The 27826-nt window shown below is 43.9% G+C and overlaps 1 protein-coding gene across 5 annotated transcripts in view; it reads left to right on the top strand.

The window, feature by feature from the left end:
* The window catches only part of EDC3 (enhancer of mRNA decapping 3), a 90516-nt gene that overhangs the window by 55415 nt on the left and 7275 nt on the right, over window positions 1–27826 (top strand). For all 5 annotated transcript variants that reach the window (XM_037047038.1, XM_037047033.1, XM_037047034.1 and 2 more), the window contains 2 exons: window positions 9396–9731; window positions 26744–26897. In XM_037047038.1, the coding sequence (XP_036902933.1) occupies window positions 9396–9731; window positions 26744–26897 (490 nt within the window). The remainder of the gene's footprint in view (window positions 1–9395; window positions 9732–26743; window positions 26898–27826) is intronic.

Genomic DNA, 27826 nt, shown 5'->3' on the forward strand with positions numbered 1-27826 from the left:
CTAATTCCACTATTAGGAGCATATCCTAAGATCCCTGAAACACCAGTCTAAAAGAACCTATGCACCCGATGTTCATAGCAGCCCAATTTACGATAGCCAAGAGTTGGAAGCAAACTAGATGCCCATCGGTAAATGACTGGATCATAAAGCTATGGTCCATTTACACAATGGAATTCTATGCTGCAGAAAGGAAGAAGGAACTCCTACCCTTTGCAACATCATGGATGGAACTGGAAAACATTATGCTGAGCAAAATAAGCCAGGCGGTGAAAGACAAATACCATATGATATCACTGTTAACAGGACTCTAAACAACAAAACAAACAAGCAAGCAAAATATGACCAATGACACTCAAATACAGAACAGGCTGACAGGGTCCAGAGGGGAGAGGGGAGAGAATCAGGGGAAAAGGGGATGGACTCACATGAACAAGTATAAGGGACACATGGACAATAACTAAGGTGGGGGCCGGAAATGGGAGGGAGGTGGGGAGCACTGGGGGTGGGCAGTGCTGGGAATATAAGACAGAAAACTGTACTTGAACAAGAATTAAATAAAAATTAAAATTGAAAAAGAAATGCACATGAAAAATTAAAAAAATCAATAAATAAGTGGCATTGAGGGTTGTACAACAATGGGTAAGTTATCCTGGCCAAGAGGTCTCTGCCAAGGCCTGGCAGCAAAATGGCAAGGGGAAGACTGTCAGCTTAACATACTTGAAAGGTAAAGAAATCTGGGAAGCACTGTTTATCTTTTCCAAGGCAAATGCTTTTCTCTCCCAGTGACCAAATGCCAGTTTAATACAGAGCCAGGCCCTTTGGGCTACGTAAGCCAAGTATTGAGACGGCTTACTCATCCAGGGTTTCCCAATATTTCTGTTAAAGTATGAGAAAATAGAAGGCTCGGTGACAGTTGAGCATGTTTAGCCTGCCTTGGGTTTATTTCACAATCTTTGTCTATTATCTCTTGTTGACCTTTGATGTCAATAAATCCTCTTGGAAATCTTTTTCTCTGTCTGCTTTCCTGACACTATTTAGAACATAGCTGGTCCTCAGTGTTTATGTGTCAAATGAATGAATGGAAGATCTCTATTCACAGGGAGCACAAGAAAATACCTGACACCTACTAAAGACATGGCTCTGGGTTCGGTTGCAAGTTATGTTTGTAGAATCCTGTGGCTGAGTCAAAAATGGTTTTCAGTTTTGTTTTTTTACCATCTTCTCTCCCATTGATTAATTGCTTATCTTCACTTGTCATTGTGATGTCATTTTCAGTCCATACTAAGCTCGAAGCCCTTTCCTCTGAAGCCCTTGCTTTATATTCCTTTTTATTATTGTTGACAGCAACATCTTCCTGCCCGTTTCAGTCATGCAGTGCACTTGGCATAGTTTTTGGTGGCTTTCTTTCTTTCTCACAGTTAATCTCAAGTTGTCTTTTCTTTATAACCTTTTAGACTTTTTACTTTTGTTGTTTGTTTGGGGTTTTTTGTTCTTTGATATGGATCTTAATTTTATTCCTTAATTCAGTAGAGATTTATGTACTTATGGTGGACTAACCAGAGTATTAGGTGACAAGTCTGAATGACATAGTTCCACCCACTTTTGGCTTACATGCTACTTGGAAAGTTAATGTAAGAACACATATCTACAGAACAAAGTAAGTAGTATAGGGTAAGTGCTAGATGAACAGTGCCCATACTGCCACAAGTGATCAAATGTGAGCGATTTTTCACCTGGAGTAATCAGAGATGGTGTGTTTGGGCTGAGTCTATAACAATAAATATGAGAACTAGCTTAAAAGTTCATAAGTAGGGCCCTGGTTGGTGTAGCTCAGTGGATTGAGCATAGGCCTGTGAAGCAAAGGGTCGCCAGTTCGATTCCCATTCAGGGCACATGCCTGGGTTGCAGGCCAGGTCCCCAGTAGGGGACACATGAGAGGCAACCACACATTGATGTTTCTCTCCCACTCTTTCCCCTTCCCTTCCCCTCCCTCTAAAAATAAATTTTTTTTTTAAGTTCATAACTAGGTATGGTGTGTATATATAAATTGGGCAAAAGTGGGTTTATAGTTATATGTGAAACACAAGAGTTTATTTTTATTGTTATTAATTATTTTCCATATGAACAACTACAAACCTACTTTTGCCCCACCCTGTATCCATATAATGTCTTTACTTCATGTAACCACAAAATATTTGGAGTAGTCTTTTGTGAAACAGTGAGATTCTCAGTAAGAAAGCAGGATACAAAACTTCATAAGATGGATGCATATTTTTAACTGAAACGAAACATGTCAAAATGTTAAGTCAACATCTTCATTATCCACTGTGAACATTCATAAACAAAAAGTTATTTTTGAAAAAGAGCTACTTGTTTCCTAATGTCATTTTTACCATTGTGCTGTGTTGGATACATTTTTTGCTTTTGCTTTGTATGCTTGTTTTCTGTACAGAATCTTCTCTGCTGTTTCTTTTAACTTCGCTAGGTCTACCAGAGTTACATGGTCTCCCTGTCACAGGTGGGCACAGGTAACCAGGGTCTTGGTGATTGCGAACAAAGAATTGAACTGAACACATAGAGTTTATAGCAGAGAGAGAGAGCAGATTTATTAAGTGATAGTACAATCCTCAGAATATGAGAGCAGGCCAACTCTGAGCAGAGATTGATCTCAGGGGCTGGAGGGATTCTGTTCTTACAGGGCAGGTATTACTAGTTCGTTTTGGTGGGGTTTTATTGCGCAAGTGTAAGTAGTTATATTACTTTGGCTACTGTGCATTTGGTCTCCCATGATTTTCCTTGATTGGCCACCGGGAAAGGGGGGGGTCACACACTGTTGGTCTATTATAATGCTATTATAATGAAACAGGGGTCATTTGTAGCACGTTCTATGTAGGTGCCTTCACGATTCAGTGCTTTTCCAGAAAGTGGGAACCACTGCTCTTAGAACAGGGTCTCTGTCCTGCATCGATGTCCTTTATCTTAGCTCTGGGGCACCTCCAGAGTTTCCTTCTCATCCCTACCTGTTTCCACATTTTCATGTGTGGAAATAGAGTGGAACTGGGCATTTGACAGTTCAGAGTTTAAATCCCAAGTTACATTTATTAGCTGTGTAAATTTAAGGCGCCCTTAGGTTCCTCATTTGTAGAATGGTAGGTTTAATCAGGTTGTTTTGAAGACAAATTCAGATAGTGTGTATATGAAAGCCTAAGATGGTGCCAGGCACATAGGCTCTGCAGGGTAACCAGTGGGGAGTTTATAGAGTCTTCCTTTACTCTCAGCTAGTAAATGACTATAGACAATAATAACCATCTTTAAGTGTTTTCATGTTTCTCTAGTACCTTTTTAATATGTTAGAGTATTGTATGAATTAAGTAAGCAATCTTTGTGGAAAAGCTCGTGGTAGATGTGAGAACACTACACAGTGTATCGGGACTCTCTGGCTGTGCTCACATAGTGAAGTGCTGTCACAGTGAGCACAGAGGTTGGACATCTCTGGTATCAGCCTGGTTCTCTGATGCCTCCTCTGTGTGCTGGCTTGGTCCTCAGACAGATGCTAGCTGGCTCAGCAGTGCCAAGTGCCTCAGCTAGACTTAACCTTCACAAGGAGAAGCCACATGTCTTTTCCTGAGTGTCATCTTCAGCATAGTTTCTCAGCCTCAGGACTCTTCATATTTTAGGTCAGATAGTGTGTGTATGTGTGTGTGTGTGTGTTTGAGACTGTCCTGTGCATCCCTGACTCTACCTACTAGATGCCCATAGCACCACAACCACTGCCAGTTGTAACAGTGAGAAATGTCTTCAGACATAGCCACACATGCCCTGAGAGGCCAGAGAGCCAGAAGCTCCTCAGAGGTGAGGACACCTTTATCAGAAACAGCTGCAAGATCTTTTCCTCGTAGCCCTGGCCCCATCCTGTCTGCTTGGCCAGGGTAGCTTTGCATGCCCATGGTTCAGTCAGTTATTGGCATGAGCACCACCCTGATTGATTTAGAAATTAGCTTTCTCACCTGGGAGGAGGGTATCTGATCAAAAGTGGGTTTTGGGGTGAAGGTAGAAGGGTCTGGATGTTGGGTAGGTAACAACAGAGTCTGCTAACAGGGAAAGGAAATACTTTAAAGTTGCTTACCTGTGGCAAGGACTATTGAAGGTGCTGCTGTGTTGAAAAATGCAGGCAATTTGACTGGTGGGTCTGCAAGAGTGATTATAAACCATAGTAAGGGGGTGACTGTAATATTAGGTGAACACTGGGGTTACGTTGATAATGTTCACTGTTGACCTCTAGCATCTAGCACAGATCCCAGTAGGTAACACCAGATGCTTAATGAAAATTTTTTGAAGGAATGCATATTTTTTAAAAAGATCAATCAAAATACACTCATGATGAGCCCTGCCTGGTATGGTTCAGTGGATTGAGCACAGGCCTGCGAACCGAAGGGTTGCCAGTTCAATTCCCAGTCAGGGCACATGCCTGGGTTGCGGGCCAGGACCCTAGTAGGGGGCATGTGGAAGGCAACCACACATTAATGTTTCTCTCCTCCTCTTCCTCCAAAAAATGGATGGATGAAATCTTTAAAACAAACAAACAAAATACTCCTGCGAGTGAAATGGTGTTTGGATTTAGTGATTAGTGATGTGATTATAACTGCAGTTGGCTGACGTGAAGAGACTCATGTAGACCATCCATATTCCTTTCTTCAGAATAAACTCTATTCAGCTTCAAAGGAATTCTGCTTTGGCCTACATAATACCTTTTAAAATAAGCATGAAGTATTTGACTCATAATATGAAAATATTTCATTAGGTTTCTTGCACTTCCTCCTTTAGAATTTACCTGTTTCTGTGACATTGATAAGAACTCTTCATTGGACCACCAGTTTATTAATATATATTCTCTACCTATGTACTAAATATTATACATTAGATATGAGACAAGAGCACAAATTTAAAAGGATTAGATAAATGAACTATATTACAGTAATATTTTACTGGTTTAAAATATGGTTCAGTGGTTCACAATATTTTTTGCTTCTTGAAAAACTAACATTTGCAGGTTTTTGCATACTAGTCATACCTCAGAAAATACATTTAGTATGTGCAGGTTTTTGTACACTGTTACACCTCAGTAAACCTGTTAAAAAACAGCCAGTGATGCATGTCATGAGCAGAGGAGGGTGAACCCCAGGCATATCTCTTTTTGCCTCCCAAGGGTGAATCCAAAAACCAGTAGAACTTGGCTGACTCTGTTTCTTTGGTATTTTCCCTTTCTACTGATTTTGTAGTTTTTACTTTGTTTTTGGATTGTTTAGAACTCAGCTGTTCCTCGTTGGTAGCAGCAATGGGAGTTCGGCTTTATAGTTTCAACACCTGTTGATCTCTATAGAGATTAATGTTTCTACATATCTAATCTCTGTTGAGTAGAGACAATAGAGAATTTGCTTTGTCAATCTTTTTTCTTCAATTATTTGAATTTAGATTTGGGTTACTAAAGAAATATATGCTTTTTATAAAAGTTGCAAGCAGTACTTAAGTTACAAAGACGAAAATGAGAGTTCCCCTTCAGATTTGCACTTTACCACACAGCATCAGCATTGCCTGTGAACTTGGCTTTGTTGGTCTTTTAAAAATCTTTTCTGGTTGTTTGTCTACTTTATGCTCAAATCAGTTAAGATTTTTATGCCCACTGGGAGAAGATCAGCTCTTTGATATCTGGACTGGTGTTTATATGTCTGTGTTTGCTCTCTACCCTGTCTGAGATTTTAGAATTGAAGCTATACACTCTATTTCTCTGTATATCTGTGTGTCTGTAATTCAAAAAGGTCTTCACCTGTACAAATTAAAAAGGATTAAGTAAACATGAATTACTTATACAGCAATATTTTATTCAAATATTTTAAAATATTTTTTCTTATAAACATTATTTGATTAGAACAGAGGAATTAACTGTGAGTCATTAATTTTTAAAATCTTGGTACACCACTAAGGAATATAGTAACCACTAGTTTCTTTCAGAAAAAGTAATATAGGGCATTAGTTAAGTAAGTGTTGGAAGATTGAAAAAGCAAAAAGAGTCATTGAGGAAGGGGAAACAAAGGGAAGAGGCCGGGGTTACCAGAACCTCAAAGTTCAGAAAAGAGGCTTCACAGCGCTGGTGCCAGCACTTCTTAGGGGTGCACTGAAGCACCTTGTGTCTACGCTCGTCAGAAAGAATAGCTGAAGACTGGAACCAGCAGCCAGGCCGTGCTGATGCAAACAGCAAGCAAAGGAGGACAAGGTCCCTTCTTCCTTCCTTCCGGTCTCTTCAGGCACCTACTGCAGGTGGCGGAACCTAACAGGAAGCCAGCTAGGGAAGGAAAATGGTAATTGTAGAGTTACAAAGGGTGAGTGTGGAGTTCAAAGACAGTAGTTTAATAAGTAACATACTTAACACTTTGAATGAAGCAGATATTCAAAGAACTGGTCTCAGGTTCAGCTAATTAAAATTTTTATTTTAATGGCAGTCATAGCTAGAAAGAGTACCTCAAGAGGTATAATGCACAGCAGGGTGAGCAAACTTCTATAAGGGTCAGATTTTAAGTATTTGAGGCTTTGCAGGCCATAAGGTCTCTGTCTCCAGTACTTAACTTTGCCTTTGTAGCCCAAAAGCAGCCTTAGACAGTAAGTAAACAAGTAAACAATAAAACTTCATGAATAGAAGCAGCCATTGGGGAGGACTGGGCCCCAGGGCTAATGTACATTTTACACCTGGGGTGCAGTTCATCAGTGGTAGTTCAGATGAATTCATGTTTGGATTGATCCTTTTTAATTTGGGAGATTATCTCTTTAAATCTGATTAGATTAATTTTAAAGCCTCCTGCTGGCTAACAAAGGCCTATAAAACACTGGGGGAAGTGCTAGCTCTGCTCTTTTGTTCACTGAGGACCGCATTATTAGTATTATGTTTAATCAAAGTTTCTTTATAGGAATGTGTTTTTAAGCCATTTGCTTATTTTTGTATGCTTTAGTTAAAATTTTGTGTAGTTGTACAACAATGTAAATGTACTTAATGCTACCGAATTATACACTTAAAAATGGTTAAAATGGTGATAAATTTTGTTACATGTATTTCACTGCACACACAAAAATGATGTAACTACTTGCCCATGGACAAGCAGAGCATCACTCTTTGCTCAGGTATCTCGAGCACTGGCAATGGTTAGCTGGCGTGAAACCTCATCGGAGTGCCAGTCACCACCACACATTAAATTAAATGAAAAGCTTGACTTTTTACTAGATTTAGTTAAAGGAAAATGCAAATAGGATATGTTGTATTGTCTCCTGCTCCCAGTGGACCATCCTATGCACTCCTGGGTACGCACATACCCACTGGAGAGAGACCACTGGGCTAGAGGCCTGTTTTAGAATGGTTCGATTTAATACTCAGGCAGCGCATTGATAATTTTGCAAACTGGACTTTTCTCTAGTTCTTCCCCGCCAACATATGTTGCTAATGGTGTCATCCTGACTGTTTTTGTGCCTGCTCTCGCATTCCTAATCTAGCTTTGCTTTTCATCCATATTTCTGTGGCACTTTATACAAGCTTCTGTTGTAATTCATCACATTGTATGTTAGTCATTTGCTTATATATCTCTCCTCCCTTTTTGAGTAGCTTGTCTTGATTATATGCTACATTCCCAGCACCCAGCTGTGGCACACAGCGTGCTCTCACTAAATGCTTTTATTAAGTTACTGGAATTAGAACTCAACCCAGACACTGACAGAATTCCCAGTGCTTTCATCTGAGCTGTCTGTGGTGACTCAGCCAGCTCTTCCTCCCCCTCACGATTTTGGTTAGCCTTAGTTTTTTTCAGAGGCCTAAATCTTCTGTCATCCACGGCCCTTCATACCAGTATTTGGAATTAGGAAGACTAGGACAAAAGTTATATTTGCATAGTACACATCTTTCAGAATAATTATTGTAATTAACCTTGCTGGTGGTGATTAATTCATTAAATAAGTACTGACTGAATGCTATGTGCCAGAAACCCTGCTGGGAATACCACAGTGAACATTTATGGACGAGGGAACTGAGAGGCTGGATGACAGGTGTGAGATGATAGGTGTATCCGGTTACTGAGAGAACTGAAACCAGATCCTAGGTCCATTGGGTAGAAGGGAGTTGGTTGTTGCAAGAAGAGTTAGAGCAGGATAGTTGGGATGATGTGTGAGGGGGTTTGCTTTGTGGCCCGTCCTAACCTCCACTTGAGTATTTTCAGTCATTGAGGAGCCCAGTCTCTCAAATGCAGTGCCTTACATTCATTTAGACCACGTTGGAGGTTCATGAGAGTACAAACTCAATTCAGGAGTCTCTGGGAATGGATGGTTTGGAGATTCTGTGGGGTCTTATGCCTTGGTTATTAGGGGAGTAGTTGACCGGTACGTGGCAGCCAGATAGAGTTTCAGAGACCAAGGGAGGCTGGCTGCCCTGTTGCTGATGTGTATCTCGGTGTGGCCTCCACAGGATCAGGCCAGTATGGTCCTTGTCATTATTTGATGGTTCATAAATTATTTACCCAGAAGTGATAAAATTCTGAGAAAAGAGATCTAAGGACAGGTTTAGAAATCAAAATGCCAATTTATAATGGAAGGTGTGTATCTGGCTCAGAATCTGCAATCTGTCTAAACCAGGGATTTCCTCCCACTGGGCTCTAGTCTGATACTACATAAAAATCAGAAGGTTGCTTGCTTGGTAAACAGAATTTAAGAGCTAGTTGAATAGTGTCTTCCTGTGAGCTTCAGGTTATGAGAATTGGCCTTTTACATTGGAGTATTTCTCTCTCAAACAACTGCCGGACATTCAGATCGAAACCACACAAACCTCAGGGAATACAGAGACTACTGTATTTTTGCCCTTTTACTATTTTGATATCCATTTGTCAAAAAAGCCTCTGTCATTACCAGTTTCCTTATGAAGGGCAGAACTGATTAAGATTTCCAAGAGTGCTGTTTATTTCATATTCACTATTACTTGGGTAATATGTGAAATCTATTATTCTAGGAAATTTGTGGTAATTTGTGCTGCTTAATATGGTCGAGGAATAGCTTCCCATCTTCACTTTGATTCCTACAGCACTTCCCATAAAGCAGGGTGTCAAACTCATTTTCACCGGGGGACCACATCAGCCCCGCAGTTGCCATCAAAGGGCCGAATGTAATTTTAGGACTGTATAAGTGTAACTGCTCCTTAACAGTTAAGCAAGAGGTCAGCGCTGCCACTGGGTAGAAACAAGGTGCCTGCCGCATAAAACAAGGTGGAGGGCCGTGTGTTTGCCACCTGTGCCATGAAGGATTAATGCATTTTCTACTTTCACTGAGCACTTTCTGTGGACACACTGACTGTAGTCTTTATTTTTCTCCAGGGTCATCTAGTAGCAGGCATCCAAATCAGGCAACTCCAAAGAAAAGTGGTTTAAAGAATGGCCAAATGAAGAATAAAGATGACGAGTGCTTCGGGGACGATATTGAAGAGATCCCAGACACAGATTTTGACTTTGAAGGGAACCTAGCCCTGTTTGACAAGGCAGCTGTGTTTGAGGAGATTGACACCTACGAGAGGAGAAGTGGTACCCGTTCCCGGGGCATCCCAAGTGAAAGGCCTGCTCGGTACCGCCACGATGAGAACATCCTGGAGTCAGAGCCCATTGTCTACCGACGGATCACAGTGCCGCACCATGTGAGCAAGGAGTTCTGCACGGGTGAGTTGCACCGGGCCTCACATCTCCCTGGCCACTCTTCCCTTCGTGTCATTCTCGAAACAGATAACGCAGACTTGGAGTCAGAATCTTGTAGTAGGAACTAACTAAAGTGGCTTACGGGGGTTATGGCCAATACTGCATACCGTAATTACCTACCATTGGGAGTTGATTTCTCTGCATGTCCATTTATATCCGGCATCTGGCAGGATCTGGTCTGCTGTTCATTTAGTATGTTATGATTAATAGCTAAAGGCATAGGGGCCAGCTATCTGAAAACAGATTAACATAAATCTGTTTTCACTTTGGCTCCCCTCTCACTGCCTGTACATTTTAGCAGAAATTCAGCTCTGTTTTACTAATTGCTTCCTGGGGTTAAAAAACAGTTGGGAGATGGATGGTTGAAACCACTGGCTAAAATTAGGTTTTGATAAATCACATTTGTGTACTACACTGTTTTCCTCTCCTGCTGGCCCAGGTCATTAAAGGTTGGCTAGTTGAAATTCTCATGAACCAAAACAGTGTCTTGGTAGTTATGTGAGTCACTGTATATGATAGTCTAGTCCAGTGATTTTCACCCTTTTTCGTCCCACGGCACACATACACTAATTACTAAAATTCTGTGGCACACCAAAAAACATAGTTTTTGCCAATCTGACAAATAGTTATAATTGTGATTCACTTACACCAGACACCTGTTGTGTTGGCGGTTACCATTTTTAAATTAGACAGTCTATGGGAAAAGAGGTCAGTGCCCCTGACTAAGTACTTGTATTTTGCTGTGTATAATGTGCACTTTTTGCCCAAATTTTTGAGAGAAAAATAGGGATGTGCATTATACATGGTTAGTACCTTAAATACCTTGTGTCTGTTCTTATGTTTTGTAATTATTTGTTACATAAAAGTTCAAGAGCCCTGGATGGTGTGGCTCAGTGGATTGAGCAGGGGCCTGAGAGCCAAAGCATCGCCGGTTGGATTCCCAGTCAGGGCACAGGCCTGGGTTGCCGGCCAGGTCCCCAGTAGGGGGCACACGAGAGGCAACCACACATGGATGTTTCTCTCCCTCTCTTTCTCCTTCGCTTCCCCTTTCTCTAAAAATAAATAAAAGCTTTAAAACAAAAAAAAGTTCTTGTAGCATATGTTCAAAAATAAATGCTAAAATTCCTTTACAATACAAAAAACAAGTATCTAAATATAAATAAATAAATAAATAGATTTTAAAAATTAAAATGAAAGTTTTTTCCAGAAAGTTTGGACCAAAAACGTGGGTGTGCATTATGCACGGGAGCTCGTTACGCATGGCAAAAACAAGAGTCGGGTAGTGCGTGTTTTAAGAGTTCTTGCAGCACACCGGTTGAAAATTGTTGATCTAGTCTGTTACCACAGTGATTTTTAAGGGTTTCTTTTTTTCCACATTAGAATTTTCAAGTGTGCAGCATTTGAGGCAGATAAAAGCAGCTGTGGAAAAGGTAGTCTGCCTCATCCCTGGCCCTTTGTCCTAAACCACAGTCTTAACTAGGCTTCTTGGAATACAGTTTTGAAACCATTGTTATTGAATGATGCGAAGAAAAGGAGAATCATCATTTTAATAAGGTAGAGAAGAAGCTGAGTGTAATGTTCATTTTGGTTTGAAGTTTTAGAATATAAAATTTTTTATTTGCTGTTATTTTTAATTTTAGAGAGAAACGTTGATTTGTTTACTCTTATTTGTGCATTCATTGGTTGATTCTTCTGTGTGCCCTTACTGGGGATCAAATTCACAACCTTGGCATATCAGGACCACACTCTAACCAGCTGAACTACAGGACCAGGGTTAAGACAATGAATTTTGAATGCTGATAGTGGATGTAGGGAGAGTTACGGAGATAGCCTAATTACATTTGGAGGAAAATCAGATCTGTCATGACTTTTTGTAGATGGCAGCAGGGCTCCATTTTACGTGGTTTTGCTGAGTATAGAAGCTTGACCGTGGTTTCTTTGTGAAAAGAATAAGCAGACTGTCAAGCTAAGAAAGACTCCTAAATTGTTTCCATCTTTTACTAGCAGACTTTTGCAGGCGTAACTCTTTACTAAGGTGGTTTTCTTATGTGGTACTGACTGTATCCCACTGAACCCTAATTTTGATTTTTACCACCTGTGTAAAGGCAAACAGTGCATGTGGTTCAGAGTGAGGCCTTGAGTGGCCAGGTTTTAAGCTTTTCAAAGGCAGCTTTCATTCAGCAGGTCTGGGAGTGCTTTAGACACTGCCTCGACTGGTAGCCCGCTGGCTGAGGCGGTCGGTCACACAGGATGTGATTTCCCTGGAATTCCTGAGCCGGGCGGTGTGGTAGCCTGCCTCGGAGTGAAGTGGCTTGACGGGGAGAGAATAACTGAGAGTCAGGAAAGTCCCAGATCTGAAAGAGCTCCAGAAGATGTTGCTGAGGGAGATGGAGGAAGAGGTAAGGAATTCCTCCTACTACACACTCCACCTCCCCAATTTGATCTTCACGCACTTCATTAATTCAATGACAGGAGTAAAAATTACCTCCTCTCATACAGAAGTGTTTTTCCAGAACTGCCAATTAGAAACATAACCACATGTGCTGGTCCTTGATAAAAATGCAGGTGTGGCAGCTTGTGGTGTGTAGTGACCAGTTGTACTCCACTGGTACATGGTTTTGAGGTGCCGGAGGCCCCACAGCCTCATGACATCCAGTGTTTCTCTTCGTTCCCAACAGTCCTGAGAGGTGGAAATGGAGCCCGTTTGCCTGGCAGGGTCTGTGCTGGACATGGAGCCAGCAAGCAGGTCTCTTGCTGAGCAGCTTCTCCTACAGGTGATTTGTATCTCGGCCCCGGCTCAGAGGCATAAGCCTCAAAGCAGATTTTACTGAGTGTATTCAGATAGTGCAAAGCTGGGGGCACTTTTCCAATTGCATCTACTATTTAGGATCAGAATAAGGCAAACTGTTGGGAATATGTGAGGAAACAACCTAGGTTCATAAAATGTTAGTGTTGGGTTATTTGATTACCTAGTATAATTTTCTCATTTTACGGGTGAGGACATTGAGGCCCACAGAATTAAAGACTCTTAAAAACTTTATCCCATTTCTTTTCCTCTTCTGAATGTTGTTAAGTTAATGAGGAAAAAAAAGGATATAGTATGAAAAGGGCAGTTTAATGGCAAAATAGACTCCAGTCTTTTTTCTTTAGTATTCCTTCAGAAATGGGCCAACTTACATCAGCAGTTCTGGAAAGTGGCTTGGATAGCTCCTCAGTCCAGCCTTGTGGCATTTGTGTCCTAGAATCCCATATACCATTTTTTCTACTGATCCCTAGAGAGGCAAGAGAAGAACAAGATGTTTACTTCCCATTTGGTGATGGCTGGGGTTTTAGGGTTCTGAGAACTCGCTCCTGGTATTCCGTGTACTGGTGCTAGTGGTGCCAGCAGTGTCTAAGCCGTCGCTGTCTAATTGCTCGTACCCCTCCTGTTGGCAATACCCTTCGCTAACTGAGGAGGGGAGGGGAGGGGTGGTATAAAAGGCCTATTGATTAGGAAAACACCTTCAGGAAGCAACTAAATTTAGGTCTTTCTTTAACCCAAGTCTTCCCCTCTGGAAAGCCCTTTTGAGTCCTTTAATGGTGACTGCTGTCTCCAGCAGTCATAGGTGGTCAGACATTCCTCCAGCTTGGACCTCCCCTGCTAAGTAATTGTATCAGTGGCCAAATACATGTGTGTTACTAAGTTTGGCTCTAAAATGCTAGATTGGGGAGGTAGGGAGCACTGGGGCGGAGGGCAGGGCAGGGAATATAAAACAGAAAACTGTACTTGAATAAGAATTAAATTTAAAAAATGCTAGATGGGTGGGCATACCTGGTGTTCTGTGGTGAGAGGTCCCCAAAGAACACTGGTTAGGAGAGTGGTAAGGCTTCAGAGAAGAATCTTTGTTCAACATTCATAATATTTTAAAATAAATAATTAAGACACTTTGTCCTGGCTGGTGTAGCTCAGTGGATTGAGCGCGGGCCTGCGAACCAGACGATTGAGGTTCGATTCCCAGTCAGGGCACATGCCTGGGTTGCAGGCGGGTTCCCTGCAGACCAACTCCCAGCAGGGGACGCACAAAAGGCAACCATACATTGATGTTTCTCTCCCTCTCTCCTTCCCCTCTAGAGATAAATAAATAAATAAACAAATAAATAAAATCTTTTTAAATAAATAAATAAAAAGACACTTTGTGTCAGTCAAAACACTGTGCGTGTTATTGTAAGTCATTCAAAGACAGTCCTTATGTTCACGTTATTAAAATGTACTAGGAGAGGGCAATACACTATATATGCTTTGAGTCCAGTGAGGGTGCACTGGGTGTTGAGAAGCCAGAGGGGTCTTAAGTGGGCTGGTCAGGGCAGGCTTCCTAGGGCACTGGACGGCAGCCTTGACGCCTGGGCAGGAGGATCTCATCTGGCAGTAGGAAGAGGAGGGCATCTGTGGGAGGCTGGCAGGTGCTCGTAAGGGAAGGGCCTGTGGGAATTTGGCCTGGGCAGAAAGTTGGTTTTGGGAAGTAGCAGGAATTTAAAATAGCTTTGGACAAGAGCAGAGAGCCTTGTGTGTCAATGCTGTCCTTGTCCTATGGCCATGAGGAACAATTGAAGGGATTCTGAGAAAGACATGATCCAGAATCCCTTTTAGGAAGGCTTTGAGTCAAGGAAGACTGGTCTCACAATGGAATTCAGCGTAGATAAGAAAAGAGACTAGAATAGGTTCAAGACCATTTAGGCTCATGACGTAACTAATGTGCCAGAGGTTGGACCTTTGAATGGAAAAGAAGATGAAGATGTGAGAGAAATGACAAAGGGGAATTTGATAGGATTTGATGATTGAAAACAAGTGGAAAGGGATTGCGTGATTAAGAAGATTGAAAGGCATTAAACCTGTGAGGCAGGAAGAATGGCAGTGAGACTCTAGTTGCAGTTGGATTACATAAGTTTATTTATTTTTTAAATGTATTTTATTGATTGTGGTATTACAGTTGTCCCATTTTTTTCTCCCCTTTATTGCCCTCCGCCCTGCAACAACCCCCCCACCAGCAGTCCCCCACACTCATAGTTCATGTCCATGGGTTGTACATCAAAGTTCCTTGGCTTCTCCATTTTCTATACTATTCTTAACCTCCCCCTGTCTATTTTGTACCTACCATTTATGCTTCTTATTTCCTGTACCTTTTTCCCCCTTCGCCCCCTTCCCCTCTCCACTGATAACCCTCCATATGATCTCCATTTCTGTGATTCTGTTCCTGTTGTTTACTTAGATCGTTTTTGTTTTTAGGTTCAGTTGATAGTTGTGTTTGTTGTCGTTTTACTGTTCTTAGTTTTGATCACCTTCTTTTTCTTAGATAAGTCTCTTCAACATTTCATATAATAAAGGATGGGTGGTGATGAACTCCTTTAACTTGACCTTCTCTGGGAAGCACTGTATCTATCCTTCCATTCTAAATGATAGCTTTGCTGGATAGAGCAATCTTGGATATAGGTCCTTGCCTTTCATGACTTTGAATACTTCTTTCCAGCCCCTTCTTGCCTGCAGGGTTTCTTTTGAGAAATCAGCTGAGAGGCTGATGGAAACTCCTTTGTAGGTAACTGTCTCCTTTTCTCTTGCTGCTTTTAAGATTCTCTCCTTCTCTTTCATCTTGGGTAATGTAATTATGGTGTGCCTTAGTGTGTTCCTCCTTGGGCCCAACTTCTTTGGGACTCTCTGGGCTTCCTAAACTTCCTGGAAGTCTATTTCCTTTGCCAAATTGGGGGGTTTTCCTTCATTATTTTTTCAAATAGGTTTTCAATTTCTTGCTCTTTCTCTTCCCCTTCTAGTACTCCTGTGATTGGGATGTTGGAACATATAAAGATATCCTGGAAGTTCCTAAGCTTCTCCTTACTTTTTTTGAATTCTTGTTTCTTTCTGTTTCAGTTGAATGTTTATTTCTTCCTTCTGCTTCAAATTGTTGATTTCAATCCCAGTTTCCTTCCCTTCACTGTTGATTCCGTTCATTTTCCTTCATTTCACTTTTTATAGCCTTCACTTCTTCCTCTATTTTGTGACCATACTCAACCAATTCTGTGAGCATCCTGCTTACCAGTGTTTTGAACTCTGAATCTGATAGGTTGTCTATCTCTTTATCGGTTAGTTCTAGTTTTGGAACTTTGATCTGTTCTTTTATTTGGGCCATATTTCTTTGTCTTGCTGCCCCTATTATGTTGTCAGGGTTGGAGCCTTAGGTGTTGGCCAAGGTGGGATAACCCTGCATTGTGGCTCTGTATGTGGGTGAGGGGTGAGAGAGGGCATAATGCCGCTTGCTGGGCTCTTGGCCAGCTTTCAGTAACTTCCTCCACTACCCACAAACAAATTGGGCCCTTCTGGTCCTTATTCCAGGTTGCGTGGGTGGGTGGATTTGTGTACATTTTAGGACCCCATGGTTCTCTCCAAGGAACTCTCCTGTGAGACTAGGAATTTCTCCCACTGCAGCAACCTCCACAGGTTTTTAAGCCAGAGGTTTTGACGCTTTGTTTCCCCACTCTGCTACCCTGGTTTGCGTGGTCTGTCTCATTCCCAGTTGTTCCTCCCAGTTTATCCGCACACAAATGTCGGACAGCCTGGTCTGCCAGCTGCCACCTTGCCGCGCATCCTCTCCACCCTGGCTGCCCATCTCTGCTCCTCCTACCAGTCTGGGTGAATGTTCTTTCTTTAACTCCTCGGTTGTCGGACTCCCATACAGTTCAATTTTCTGGCAGTTCTGGTTGTTTTTTGTTTTTTTAATTTTCTGTTGTCATTCTTTTGGTTGTGTGAGGAGGCAAAGTGTGTCTCCTATGCCTCCATCTTGGCCAGAAGTCTCAGATTACATGGATTTATAGTAGGCCAAGTCTATGTTCTTCTGTAGTACTTTGTGGCAGAACCCAGAGAAAGTAGATACTAGAGTTGCCACACTGAGGAATAGCGAGGTGAGGGAGATGCTAGCTATTAAAGGTTTCAATGCGGAGGCTTCAGTAGAGTCGGACTTAAGTTCCATAACTGAAAGGGGGCTCCAGAGCCTGTTTTCTTGTCTGTGAAATGGGATAATACTTGTCAAATGAGATAACGTGGAAAAGCAGCTATTGTAGTACTCTGTTTATAATTGTTATTTACCAGCGTGTGACTTTAAATGTGAATTGCAAAGGCTGTCTCAGTAGGGTAATTTCAAAGCATCAGCACTTAAAAAATTTCTGTTACATGCCAGGCACCATTCTGTATACTCTGGGTAAGTCATTGTGCAGCACCTCAGGGGCCTGAGAGCTTAGGATACCAAACATATAAACAACAAATAATAGAAGTGTGTGCAGGGCTAGAGGTGGAGGAAAGCAGGGAGGGTAGAGGCTGGTTCAGGAGAAGCAGTGTCATCGTATTGAATGTTTATTGTTCTTCTGTGCATGTGCTCATTCATCTCAGCTAATTTTCGTGGCATCTCTGTGTTCCAGTAAATCTTTCATTAGGAATGACTATGAGGTGTTTTGAATTCTTCATTCTCCAGGTTCTAGTAAATCCCTGTCAGGTGTATCTATTCAAGAATCCTTTATTATGGGTAGAGTTTTTATTTAACTTCTACAATTTGTTTCCCATCATGTAGCTTCTGTCCTCAAGTACATGGAAGCCCAGATGGGAGGCAGTGGGGTACGATGGATGCAAGCACTGAATTTCCAGTTATCCTCCTCCCTGCTTTGCCTGAAGGGAGTTCCTCTGCCTCCGCACTGTGTGTCTGCTAAGATTGGGGAGCAGCAAGTGAATGACAGTGGCCTTAAGGAGAGTTTGAGTGTAGTGGTCTGAGGTCCCTTTGAGTCTGGCACCACTTAACCATACCCATTTCTCTTGGCGAAAGCAGTTTGGCTTCCTACTCTGAAGGAGAGCGTCGAACAAATCAATGAAGCCACAGTCGATTTGTTCCTACTGCTTTGTGGCTTGCCTTCCTACTTTTCCCACAGTAGCTAGTTAGGTCCTTGAGCTTCAGCAGGGCGTGTCTTGCTCTCAGGACAGTTTTGGCTTTCACCACTGCAGGCTGCAGTTGTCCTCCGCCGCTTGCCTTCCATCTCCACCCCTGAACCCTGGATGTCTTCACTGCGTTTTGTCACAAGAATCCCTCAAGAAATGTTGTAATGCTTTCAAGACCAGCAGTGTTTTCCTCTCCTAAAGAACAAGTAATCAGGAAATCCGCTCTAGGTTTGTATGTGTGTTCAAAAAGAATTCAGGAAAGAGTAGTCTTTGAGTTTAGAAGTGCCCATTGGAGAGTTTTACCCTGAGGATAGTGAGACCTCCTTTTAGTGGCTGTCGTGCTCCTGACAAGGACCCTTCTCGGTCAGAGAATCAAGTGTCTGCTGTGCTGGAACTGGTCATGATCTCATCGCCTTCCCAACCCATTGACCCAACCCATCTAGTTCCCGCCCTGATCTCCCCATGACCCCAGCTCCCCATCCTGTGTTTACAGATGAGACCACGTGCTACAGGGATGCCATTCACAGGTAGGCACCTCTTCTACATTGCTTACCTTAAGAGAGCCACAGGGAGATGTCAAGAGGTAAATTCTAAGGAGGGGTTAGGACATCTGAACTGACACACTTGTCCTCCTGCATTAAGTGCTCCCACAGCTTTTCACTGAGCAGGGGCTCATGAACCTGTCACCTGAGATTGTGTCTCCTGCAGGCAGACTTCCTTGGCAGTGACTTGGTGGGATTATGGAGGATTCTAGCAGATCCCCTCCAGTGCCACAAATGAGGGGGTAGTCAGTACCTTTAACATGGAATCCTTTGGAGTTTCTGGGCCTGGGGAACCAGGTGCACACTTGTCATGGGCCTGAAGGTCTGGCTGTAAGTCATGGCAATCTCTTGAGGTTTTATAGCAGGGGTGTCAAACTCATTTTCACCAGGGGCTACGTCAGCCTCACAGTTGCCTTCAAAGGACCGAATGTAATTTTAGGGCTTTATAAATGTAACTACTCCTTAACTAGGGGCAAGGAACCCAGCACTGCCACCAGGTAAGAAACAAGGTGCCCGGCGGATAAAACAAGGCGGAGGGCCAGATTTGGCCCGTGGGCCTTGAGTTTGCCACCTGTGTTCTAGAGGAATACTGTTAAGACAGATGTCTTGGCTAGACTCTTCTCCCAGTGCTGAACACTTAAGGACGCTTCCTAGTCTTTCACTGGAAAAGGTCTCATGGCAATTTGTTGCCAGAGTATCAATTAAAGAGTTTAAGCTCAAACTAAGCCTGGAGAATCTGAAGTCTAGCATATATGGCTTGACACCTGAGTTTTTCATGGAAGCTACTAGTTGGTCATTCTAAAAACTGACATGGTCTTGACAAATATTTGCTAAGATACGACATTTTACCATTTCAGAGCCAAAGGTACCTAGCCAGAGTGAGGAAGGAGTTTAAATTCGGTGCACCCACCATCCCCCTTAAATTCAGTGCATCACAGCTAAGCCAGCCACCCATTCCCTTGACTCCTGCCATTCCTATTTCTTTCAGTGAAGTCATTGTTTTTTAAGTGTCGGCATGAAACTTTGTGGCCATCGTTGCTTCTTCCTCGTACAAGTTCATGATTAGCAAGAACCCTGGAGGCCTTTCCCCGCCCCTAACTTAACAGCCAGTGTGGCAATTCCTTTGGTAGCAGCCCTGGCAAGGACTTCTCCTTTATCCTCAGCATTCATTCTGGCTCCCGATTCTCTTCTTCCTTCACAATCACCCTTGAAATTGTTATGAGCTTTTAGTTTCTTGAGCTACCCCACACATTCCTGTGTCATTTGAAATCAATTCTATAAGATCGTTTTGCCCTCATTTTCTAGCCCTGTCAACTTCATCCTGCATAAAACAACTCGGCTTTTAAAACCTTCTGACATCAGTCTCTAGGTTCCAGGCAGCCTCTGGAACTCAGTTCAAGGTTCTTCCCCACCTTATCTGGAGTGTGCACTCTCTCTTGTGGTTGTAACTACAGTCCTGCCTGTCTTTCAAGGCACAGTTTAGATACCTGCCTGTAGTTCCTTGTTTGAAATGCATACTTTGCCCTTGTGCTCAGGATGATACCATTCATGTTGTTTATTCTCTGGTACTTGGACATACATATTTTTTGTTTCCAGCTGATGGGAACAGGATCTTTTTTCATATTCTTTTTGTTTACTCTATCTCCTACCGCTCTCCACCCCTCACTCACTTGCTATATTATTGCTCTGTAAACATTTCTTAATTATATTTGGAGGCACTTAATTAACTCTTTCTCTTTTTCCCCCCAACTTCTTATATTGAAAAAAATTTCGAACAGTTACTAGACTAGCCCAGACTGGTATAGCTCAGAGGGTAGGGCATCGTCCCACAACCTGAAAGGTTGCCAGTTTGATTCACAGTCAAGACATGTCCCTGGGTTGTGGGCCAGGTCCCCAGTTAGGGGTGTGCAAGAGGCAACTGAATGATGTTCTCTCTCACATCAGTCTTTCTTTCCTTCTCTTTCCCCCTCCCTTACTCTCTATCTAAAAATAAATAAATAAAATCTTTTAAAAAGTAAGATGCTAGACTAGTATAGTGAACAACCACACACCCTTGATATAGATTCACCAGGTAATATTTTGCCACATTGACTTTATATAAATAAAGTCAATGCACACACGTATCTGAACTATTCACAGTTTTATCCCACTCATTGTATTTCTTCATGCCTGGACATTCCTGTGTGCACCTATAGGTGTTGTAGTGTTCAGTCATAACGCAAGGTTACTCAGGAAATTTAAAGATCATACAAAAGTATTATTTAATATATATTCTGTGCTCTAAACAGACTTTCTAATTGTTTCAGTTGTGTCTTTTCTAGCTGTATTTTTAAATATATTTTATTGATTATGCCGTTACAGTTGGCCCGTTTTCCCCCCATTCCCCTCCACCCTGCACACCCCCTCCCCTTTAGTTCATGTTCATGTATTGTAAGTTCTTTAGCTTCTACATTAGACCCATACGACTCCTGCCCTCCCCTATCTATGTTCTCCCCACCATCTACGCTGCTTATTCTTTGTACCTTCTCCCCGCCCCCCGCCTCCTCCTCCCACTCCCCTGTTGCTAACCCTCCATGTGATCTCCATTTCTGTGGTTCTGTTCCTGATCTAGATGTCCGCTTAGTTTGCTTTTGTTTTAGGTGTGGTTGTTAATAATTGTGAGTTTGTTGTCCTTTCATATTTTTATCTTTTTTTTCCTTAGATAAGTCCCTTTCACATTTCATATAATAACGGCTTGGTGATATGAACTCCTTGAACTTGACCTTATCTGAGAAATGCTTTATCTGTCCTACCATTCTAAATGAAAGCTTTGCTGCATAGGCCAATCTTGGATGTAGATCCTTGCCTTTCATGACTTGGAATACTTCTTTCCAGCCCCTTCTTGCCTGCAAGGTTCTTTTGAGAAATCAGCTGACAGTCTAATGGGAACTCCTTTGTAGGTGACTGTCCCCTTATCTCTTGCTGCTTCTAGAATTCTCTCTTTCATTTTAATCTTGGGTAATGTAATTATGATGTGCCTTGGTGTGTTCCTCCTTGGGTCCACCTTCTTTGGAACTCTGTGAGCTTCCTGGACTTCCTGGAAGTCTATTTCCTTTGCCAGATTGGGGAAGTTCTCCTTTATTATTTGTTCAGGTAAATTTTCCACTTGTTGCTGTTCCTCTTCCCCTTCTGGTACCTCTATAATTTGGATGTTGGAACGTTTAAAGATGTCCTGGAGGTTCCTAAGCTTCTCCTCATTTTTTTGAATTCTTGTTTCTTCCTTCTTTTCTGTGTTTTTTTCTTTCTTCCTCTGGTCCACTCCATTGATTTGAGTCCCAGCTTTCTTTCCATCACTATTAGTTCCCTGTACATTTTTCTTCATTTCACTTAGTGTAGCCTTCATTTGTTCCTCTAATTTGTGACCAAAATCAACCAGTTCTGTGAGTAACCTGATCACCAGTGTTTTGAACTGTGCATCTGATAGGTTGGCTATCTCTTGGTTGCTTAAAAGTATTGGCTCTGGGGCTTTGATTGGTTCTTCTGTTTGAGCCACAATGTTTTGGTCTGGTTGCGCCTGTTAGCATGAGGGGCAGAGCCTTAGGTGTTCACTAGGGTGGGGCAACCCAGTTGCTGGGTTGTGATGCTGTATGTGGGGGCGGGGTCAGAGAGGGAGCAATAGCACTTGCTGGGCTCTTCTCACAAGCAAATTAGGCCCTTCTGGTGCTGGTTCCCAGGTGTGTGGGCTTGTGTACATTCTAGGACCTTGTGGGTCTCTCCAACAAACACTCCTGTGAGGCTGGGAGTCTCTCCCGACAACTCAACCCCCGAAAGTTTTTTTCAATCAGTGCTTTTAGGCTGTATTTCCTGTTGCTGGGGCCCTGGGTTGAGCAGTCTGTCTCACTGCCAGTTTTTTTGCCTGGTTTATCTGCCTGCGAATATGTGTCCGCGGTCATCCAACCAGCTTGTGTGCCTCACTGCGTCTGTCGTTTCCTCCCTGCGCCCGGGTCTGCCAACCATCACCTCTTCCTGCCACCCCCTAACCAGTCTGGATGAAAGGTTCATTGTCAGACTTCAGTACAGTTCAATTTTCTGTCTGTTCTGGTTGTGTTTTTGTTTCTGAATCTTTGTTTTTCTTAAATTTGGTTGTGCAAGGACGTACAGTGTTTCCACCTACGCCTCCATCTTGGCTGGCCTTATCTTAGCTGTATTTTTAATCAAGCATGGCACATGGCATTTAGTTGTCTCTTGACATCACATCACATCTTTTTCCTTTTCCACAGCTTGTGTTGCCTTTTGTGATACTGATATTTGTGGAGATTGTGAGAGAGTTGATACAAAGAGTCCCCTTTAGTTTTGACTTACTGCTTGTTTCCTTTTGACATGATTCATGTTAAACCCTTTTTCCGGGGTTTTGGTGGGTCTCTGTCTCTGAGGGCATCACCACGTGGAGTCCACATTGTCAGTTTGTCCTGCCCCTGGGGCTCAGTTTGATCACTTGGTAAGATATCCATCAGATTTCTTTGTAAAGATACTTTTTCCTTTGTAATTAATAAGCAGTCTTGTCAGGAACTTCTTTACCTCTTGAGTTTGTGGCTTTCTTCAGTGGAGCTGTATCCTGAAGGAATGAGGTCCAGCACAGATAAGAGGGTTGGCCTAGTTGTAAATGAGAGAGGAAGAGGTGGGGAAAGAGTCAGACCCTTCTTGTGCCCACCTGCCTTTGGTTACAGCTGCAGAATGGAATGCCTCGGGGCTATTGCACCGTCTCTTCACATTCATTCACTCCTTCAACACACTTGTGTAGCCCCTCCCACAGGCACCCTGCCAGCACCGGGGGTCCCGTGGAGAAGGGGACACAGCACTGGAACAGGATGGACATGTTCACTGCCCCTATATTGCTTACCGTCTGGTGAAGTAGAGAGTCCAGAAAGAAAACCATCTACAAACTACTAAGTAAAATGAAGAGAATAAGCAGTGTGCTGAGAGTGTGGGGTACGGGCACTGATGTGCGAGAGTAAGGAACCAGCCCTGTGTTTAAGGGAGTGAAGGGAAAAGAGAGTGCCAGGAGAGTTCTTCCGGAGCCCAGAAAGGAGCTGGGGTATTTAGGAACCAGAAAGCAGCCAAGGTGCCCGGAGCATGGTTGGGGTTGGGTTCAAAGGGATGAAGTCGCAGGGGCCGGATGATGGGAGGCCTGGTGGGCCTTAAAGAAGAGTATTAGGGGCATTGGACTTCTTGTCATGAGTCCTCCTTTCAGAGATAACGACCCCAAACTGTGTTTGGTGGCATCATTTCTGTAAATGTATGGGGGCTGTGGATCTGAGGGTCTGAATTTACTGGTGGTTTTATACTCCAAGAAAGACCCAGTTTGATACTGTCAACCAAATGTATGGCCACCGTGGAATGGAATCAGAATTCACAGCCCTGGGTAAATCCCAGGCCCATTAATGAGCCACGGTCCTCGCTGATAAGACATGGGGCACACACAGCCTTTCCAACTAAAGGGCCATGTCACTGTGAGGATTGGGTGGAGATAGGAGAGGACACTTTATTACTGGTGGGAGCCTTGTTACTCAACAGAAAGGCTGGGGACTTTGAAGGACAGGGAAGGATGTCCATTCAGAGGGACTGGGGAAGGCTTGGCCAGTGTGTGATGGCAGCAGTACAATGGAGGGTGTACTGTTTGTGAGGGAGGGAAAGGCCTGGAGGTGTTGGGCGAGGGGTGCAGAAGGGACAGACATGCCAAAGGGGCCATTTGGTTCCAAGGTCCTTGCCTCACGCTGTGGAATGAGTTGTGCCATCTGGAAGGCTCTTCTGTCTTGGTCTGTACTGAGTGTGCTGAAGCCGTTTCCTCGATATCCTAAGGTTGATCAGGTCCTAAGTAAGACGTTCTCTGCTCATCACAAACTGACTGTGATTACATCTGCCTTCCTCGTTTACCAATAGCTGTAAGAAACATACTGATATTAGGACAGACCCTTCCCACTGATGTTACTGCCTCGAGTCCTGAACAATGCAGAGCCACCTTCCAACCCAGAGACAATAGGCTTGGCTCTTGTTCAGGCCTTGGCAGTGTCATTGTTTGCAGTTTACACGATATGTTCTTGGTTCCCTTCCTTTGGAGTTTATTTTATTTTCCCTGCCTGTTTCTGATAAGCCAGTCTGCCTGGTTGGACTTTGTGTGTGAGTGTTGAAAGAAACATTTTGTGGTGCTTGCACACTCACTCAGAAGCGGTGGAGTACAGTGGAGTCCTCAGCCTTGCAACGGCAGACGGAGCCAAGGACCCCGCCTTTGTCTGTCCCTAAGCTACAGACAGGCCAGTTCCTCAGCGGTGTCCCCCCCACACACAGCCACACCGTTTCCAGCTGTCAGGGGCAGCGAGTGAGGGGTGAGCCTCTTCTCCCTGCACTGTGAGTTTTGCACCTTTAAGAACTGAGGGGGAAGGCAGCCGAAAGTGCTCGGCCTGCCCCCAGAGAGCCCTCAGAGTGGGAGGGGGACCCCTGCACACACAGCAGGAGGCCTGGACCCAGAGAGTAAGCGTGAAGGTTGGGTAGCAGACCACGACTCACAGCCCTGACCCGTTTCCAATCCAACAGAAAGAGAACAAGCAGGTGAGGAAGTGCACAGACCCGAGGGAAAGCTCTCCCTTGCGTGACTGCAGGTAAAGAGGGTATTGATGTGGGCAGCTGTGTGACTTGTCTGACAGGTTAGGACTGGAAGTAGTTTAGGGCTCCCAGGAATTCCTTCAGCTGTGTTACACTGCTATCAGTGGTTCCTAATTAGTTCTGATAATGTGTGCATGTCTGGAGCAGGTCATAAACATGACTGTTTTGATCATCTGTTGACATGCAAGGTCAGGCTGCAGCCTCCAGCACTGGCACCTGGGTGTATCGGTAACTGATGTTCCTGAAAGGGTGCGAGGAGAAACGCCCCTGTGGCACCGTTCATTGTCTTTTAATTCATAATTGTTCATAGAATGAATGCCTCTTCAAATTCTGCTCATGGATCTGTAAAAATCTAGATCTGTAATATTTTGAAGCCCAAGCCCCTTGGACACTGCAGTTCTTTCCAGTTTTTGCTTCTACATAAATCATACTTTGCAGCTAATTAAGCTGAAGAAGCCTGGGAATAAAGTTTGAATTAAAAAAATAATTTATGTAGGCAGGACTGGATGCCTGATAGACCCTCAAGAAATTCTTCTGAAATGGTCAGTGAGAAAGACAAGTTTTTCTGTGCATGGCTCTGGAACCAGTAGGATGATGAACTTCTGCTTCAGAGTTTGATCAGAGCAGAAATAACACTACGTTCGCATCACTTACGTGTTTGAATATGTGATGAGAGCTCGCATCTGTTGACAAATATAGGTAAGCCAGGTTGAGGAGGTGGGGGACCAAGAAGTACAGGTTATTTCCCTACTTTGAGGAGCTGACAGTCCAGTGTAGGCAATGGCACAGGCTCTGAAAAGGTGTTTGACACAGAAGTGGTTACACACAGTCCACAGGGACTTGGGGATGGGGGTCTGTGTCAGTCCGTCAGCCAATGAGCCTCTCAGGTGGGGGGCCGCTCCCAGTGGCTTTTAGTGTCTGTCGGGTGGCGTTGGTTGTCAGGGCAAGAGCTGCTTGTTGTGGGTTTTGGCTTTGCTGTTTCTGTCCTATCCTGGTTTTCTGGGCCCTGCAGTGAGTGGCATGTCGTGTTGATACTGGTGCGGATACGTGACGCCAACAACTCCTGCAAGTGTGCCGGCTACCACAGACTTGGCCTTTTAAAACCAAGTGCTTCCAGTGACTGATGTCCTCCAGCCTTTAGAGTTCTCGTTATTTATGGTGAATTAAATCACACGATTCTTCTGCGTAGCTTAAAGCAAGCCATAGGTTCCTTTCCATGTACTAGTTCCCTGTGGTGTGAGTATTGTGTAGCGTTCACTCCAGATGGGTAGAGAATGCCAAGTTCTGGGAGAAAACAAGTTGCTAATTGAAATTTCTTAAGCAAAGAGAACGGATAAGTAGAAGAGAGGAGGGGACGTAGGGAACAGATGGGATGAACAAGTCATCCCACCCTGAAAGTGAGTAGTGGGATGCGCCGGCTGGGGGGTGAGGCTCTGGGGAGGGTTAGGGCTGTACTTGTAAGGAAACCCCACCGCCAGGGCGGCATTTCTCGCTCTTGGGATGAGCATGTTCTCCTCTGGTGGGGTCTGTAGGTTGCTGTTACCGAACTCAAGCCCTCTGCCAACCTTTTCTTGGTGGTACCAAATATATCTTGGTAGATTTGGCCACCATGGTGAAAACTTCACAAAACCCACTCTGTGGTAACCTGAACAAGCTGGTACTCAGTTCCCCGTCACTGCCTGAGCCTCTGGGGCTGCATAGCCCCAGTCCCAGGTGAGGCAGATGGTGAGGGGAGGGCGGTTCTCAAATCCGGGCTCTCACGGAATCCTGGATCGAGCACACCCGTTTGCGGACCTGGCTTCCTGTGATCACTGCCCTTTATCTTCATTTCTTCTTTTGAACTGCAGACTCTGGCCTGGTTGTCCCAAGTGTCTCCTATGAGCTACACAAAAAGCTGCTCTCTGTGGCCGAAAAGCATGGGCTGACTTTGGAGCGGAGACTGGAGATGACAGGTGTGTGTGCCAGTCAGATGGCACTGACTCTGCTCGGAGGACCCAACAGGTAAATGCCACTGGATCGGCAGCAGCCAGGTGCGGGTTGGTGTCACTCTGCCTGGCCCCGCACGGTCTCTCACACGGGAGGGATTCCTTAGGCAGTTGCTGCTCAGGTAGTGGGTACACCTTCATGAAGTCACTTTCCTAGATGCTGGAGGTTTTTGTTTGTTTCTCTAACCAACCTCCGGGAAGTCCTCGTTCCTTTCCCAGGAAGCCAGCCTTTGGTACCTGTCATTCCAGGGGCTGGATGCAAATCAGTCCTGAGTTCCAGAGCCACGCTGACAATTGGGTGGGAGAGCTTGAGCCCGGTACCTTCCCCCTTGCCCTCTTGGTTCATGTAGCAGGAGCAGTGCTTCATTTTATTTGTGGACATTTACGGATACTGTGTACCGGCCTTGCGCTAGGACTAGGGATACAGGGAAGAATAAAACACAGCTTCTGCCCTGCAGTAGCCTAACGAGGCCTCCAAAATGCACCATGCTGTGGGAGAGGAAACAGAAGGTTCTCCAGCAAGCCACATCTGTCTCCTCCCAGATGAAGAAGCCAGTCACCCTTCCTAGAGCAGGGCATCCAGGTCAAGTCGTCCTGCAGAGCAAGGCGCCATTAACAGGCAGCAGGAATGGGGAGAGGAGGTCTGGGGAGTAGTGTGTGCCAAGAGCATAGAGAATTGAAAGACTGTGGCGGTGGTGGGGCCATGAGTCACTCTCTGGCTGGAAAGCAGAGTCTCGGTGCAGCCAAGCAGTAGGGAGCTGTGGAAGGAATTTCACTGGGGCTGTGACATGATTTTACAAAGATGACTTTGGTCAAGTAGATGGTGTGGAGGCAAGACCGGAAGCACACGGTAACAGAAAACTTAGCAATCAAGGAAATAGGGATCAAAGAAGTGGAAATAGGTGAGGGCTTTTTTTTTTTAAGATAAAATCAACAGAGCAGGGT

This window comes from Sturnira hondurensis, unplaced genomic scaffold (assembly GCF_014824575.4).
Source record: "Sturnira hondurensis isolate 20B ecotype Veracruz unplaced genomic scaffold, ASM1482457v3 Scaffold0005329, whole genome shotgun sequence".
NCBI lineage: Eukaryota > Metazoa > Chordata > Mammalia > Chiroptera > Phyllostomidae > Sturnira > Sturnira hondurensis.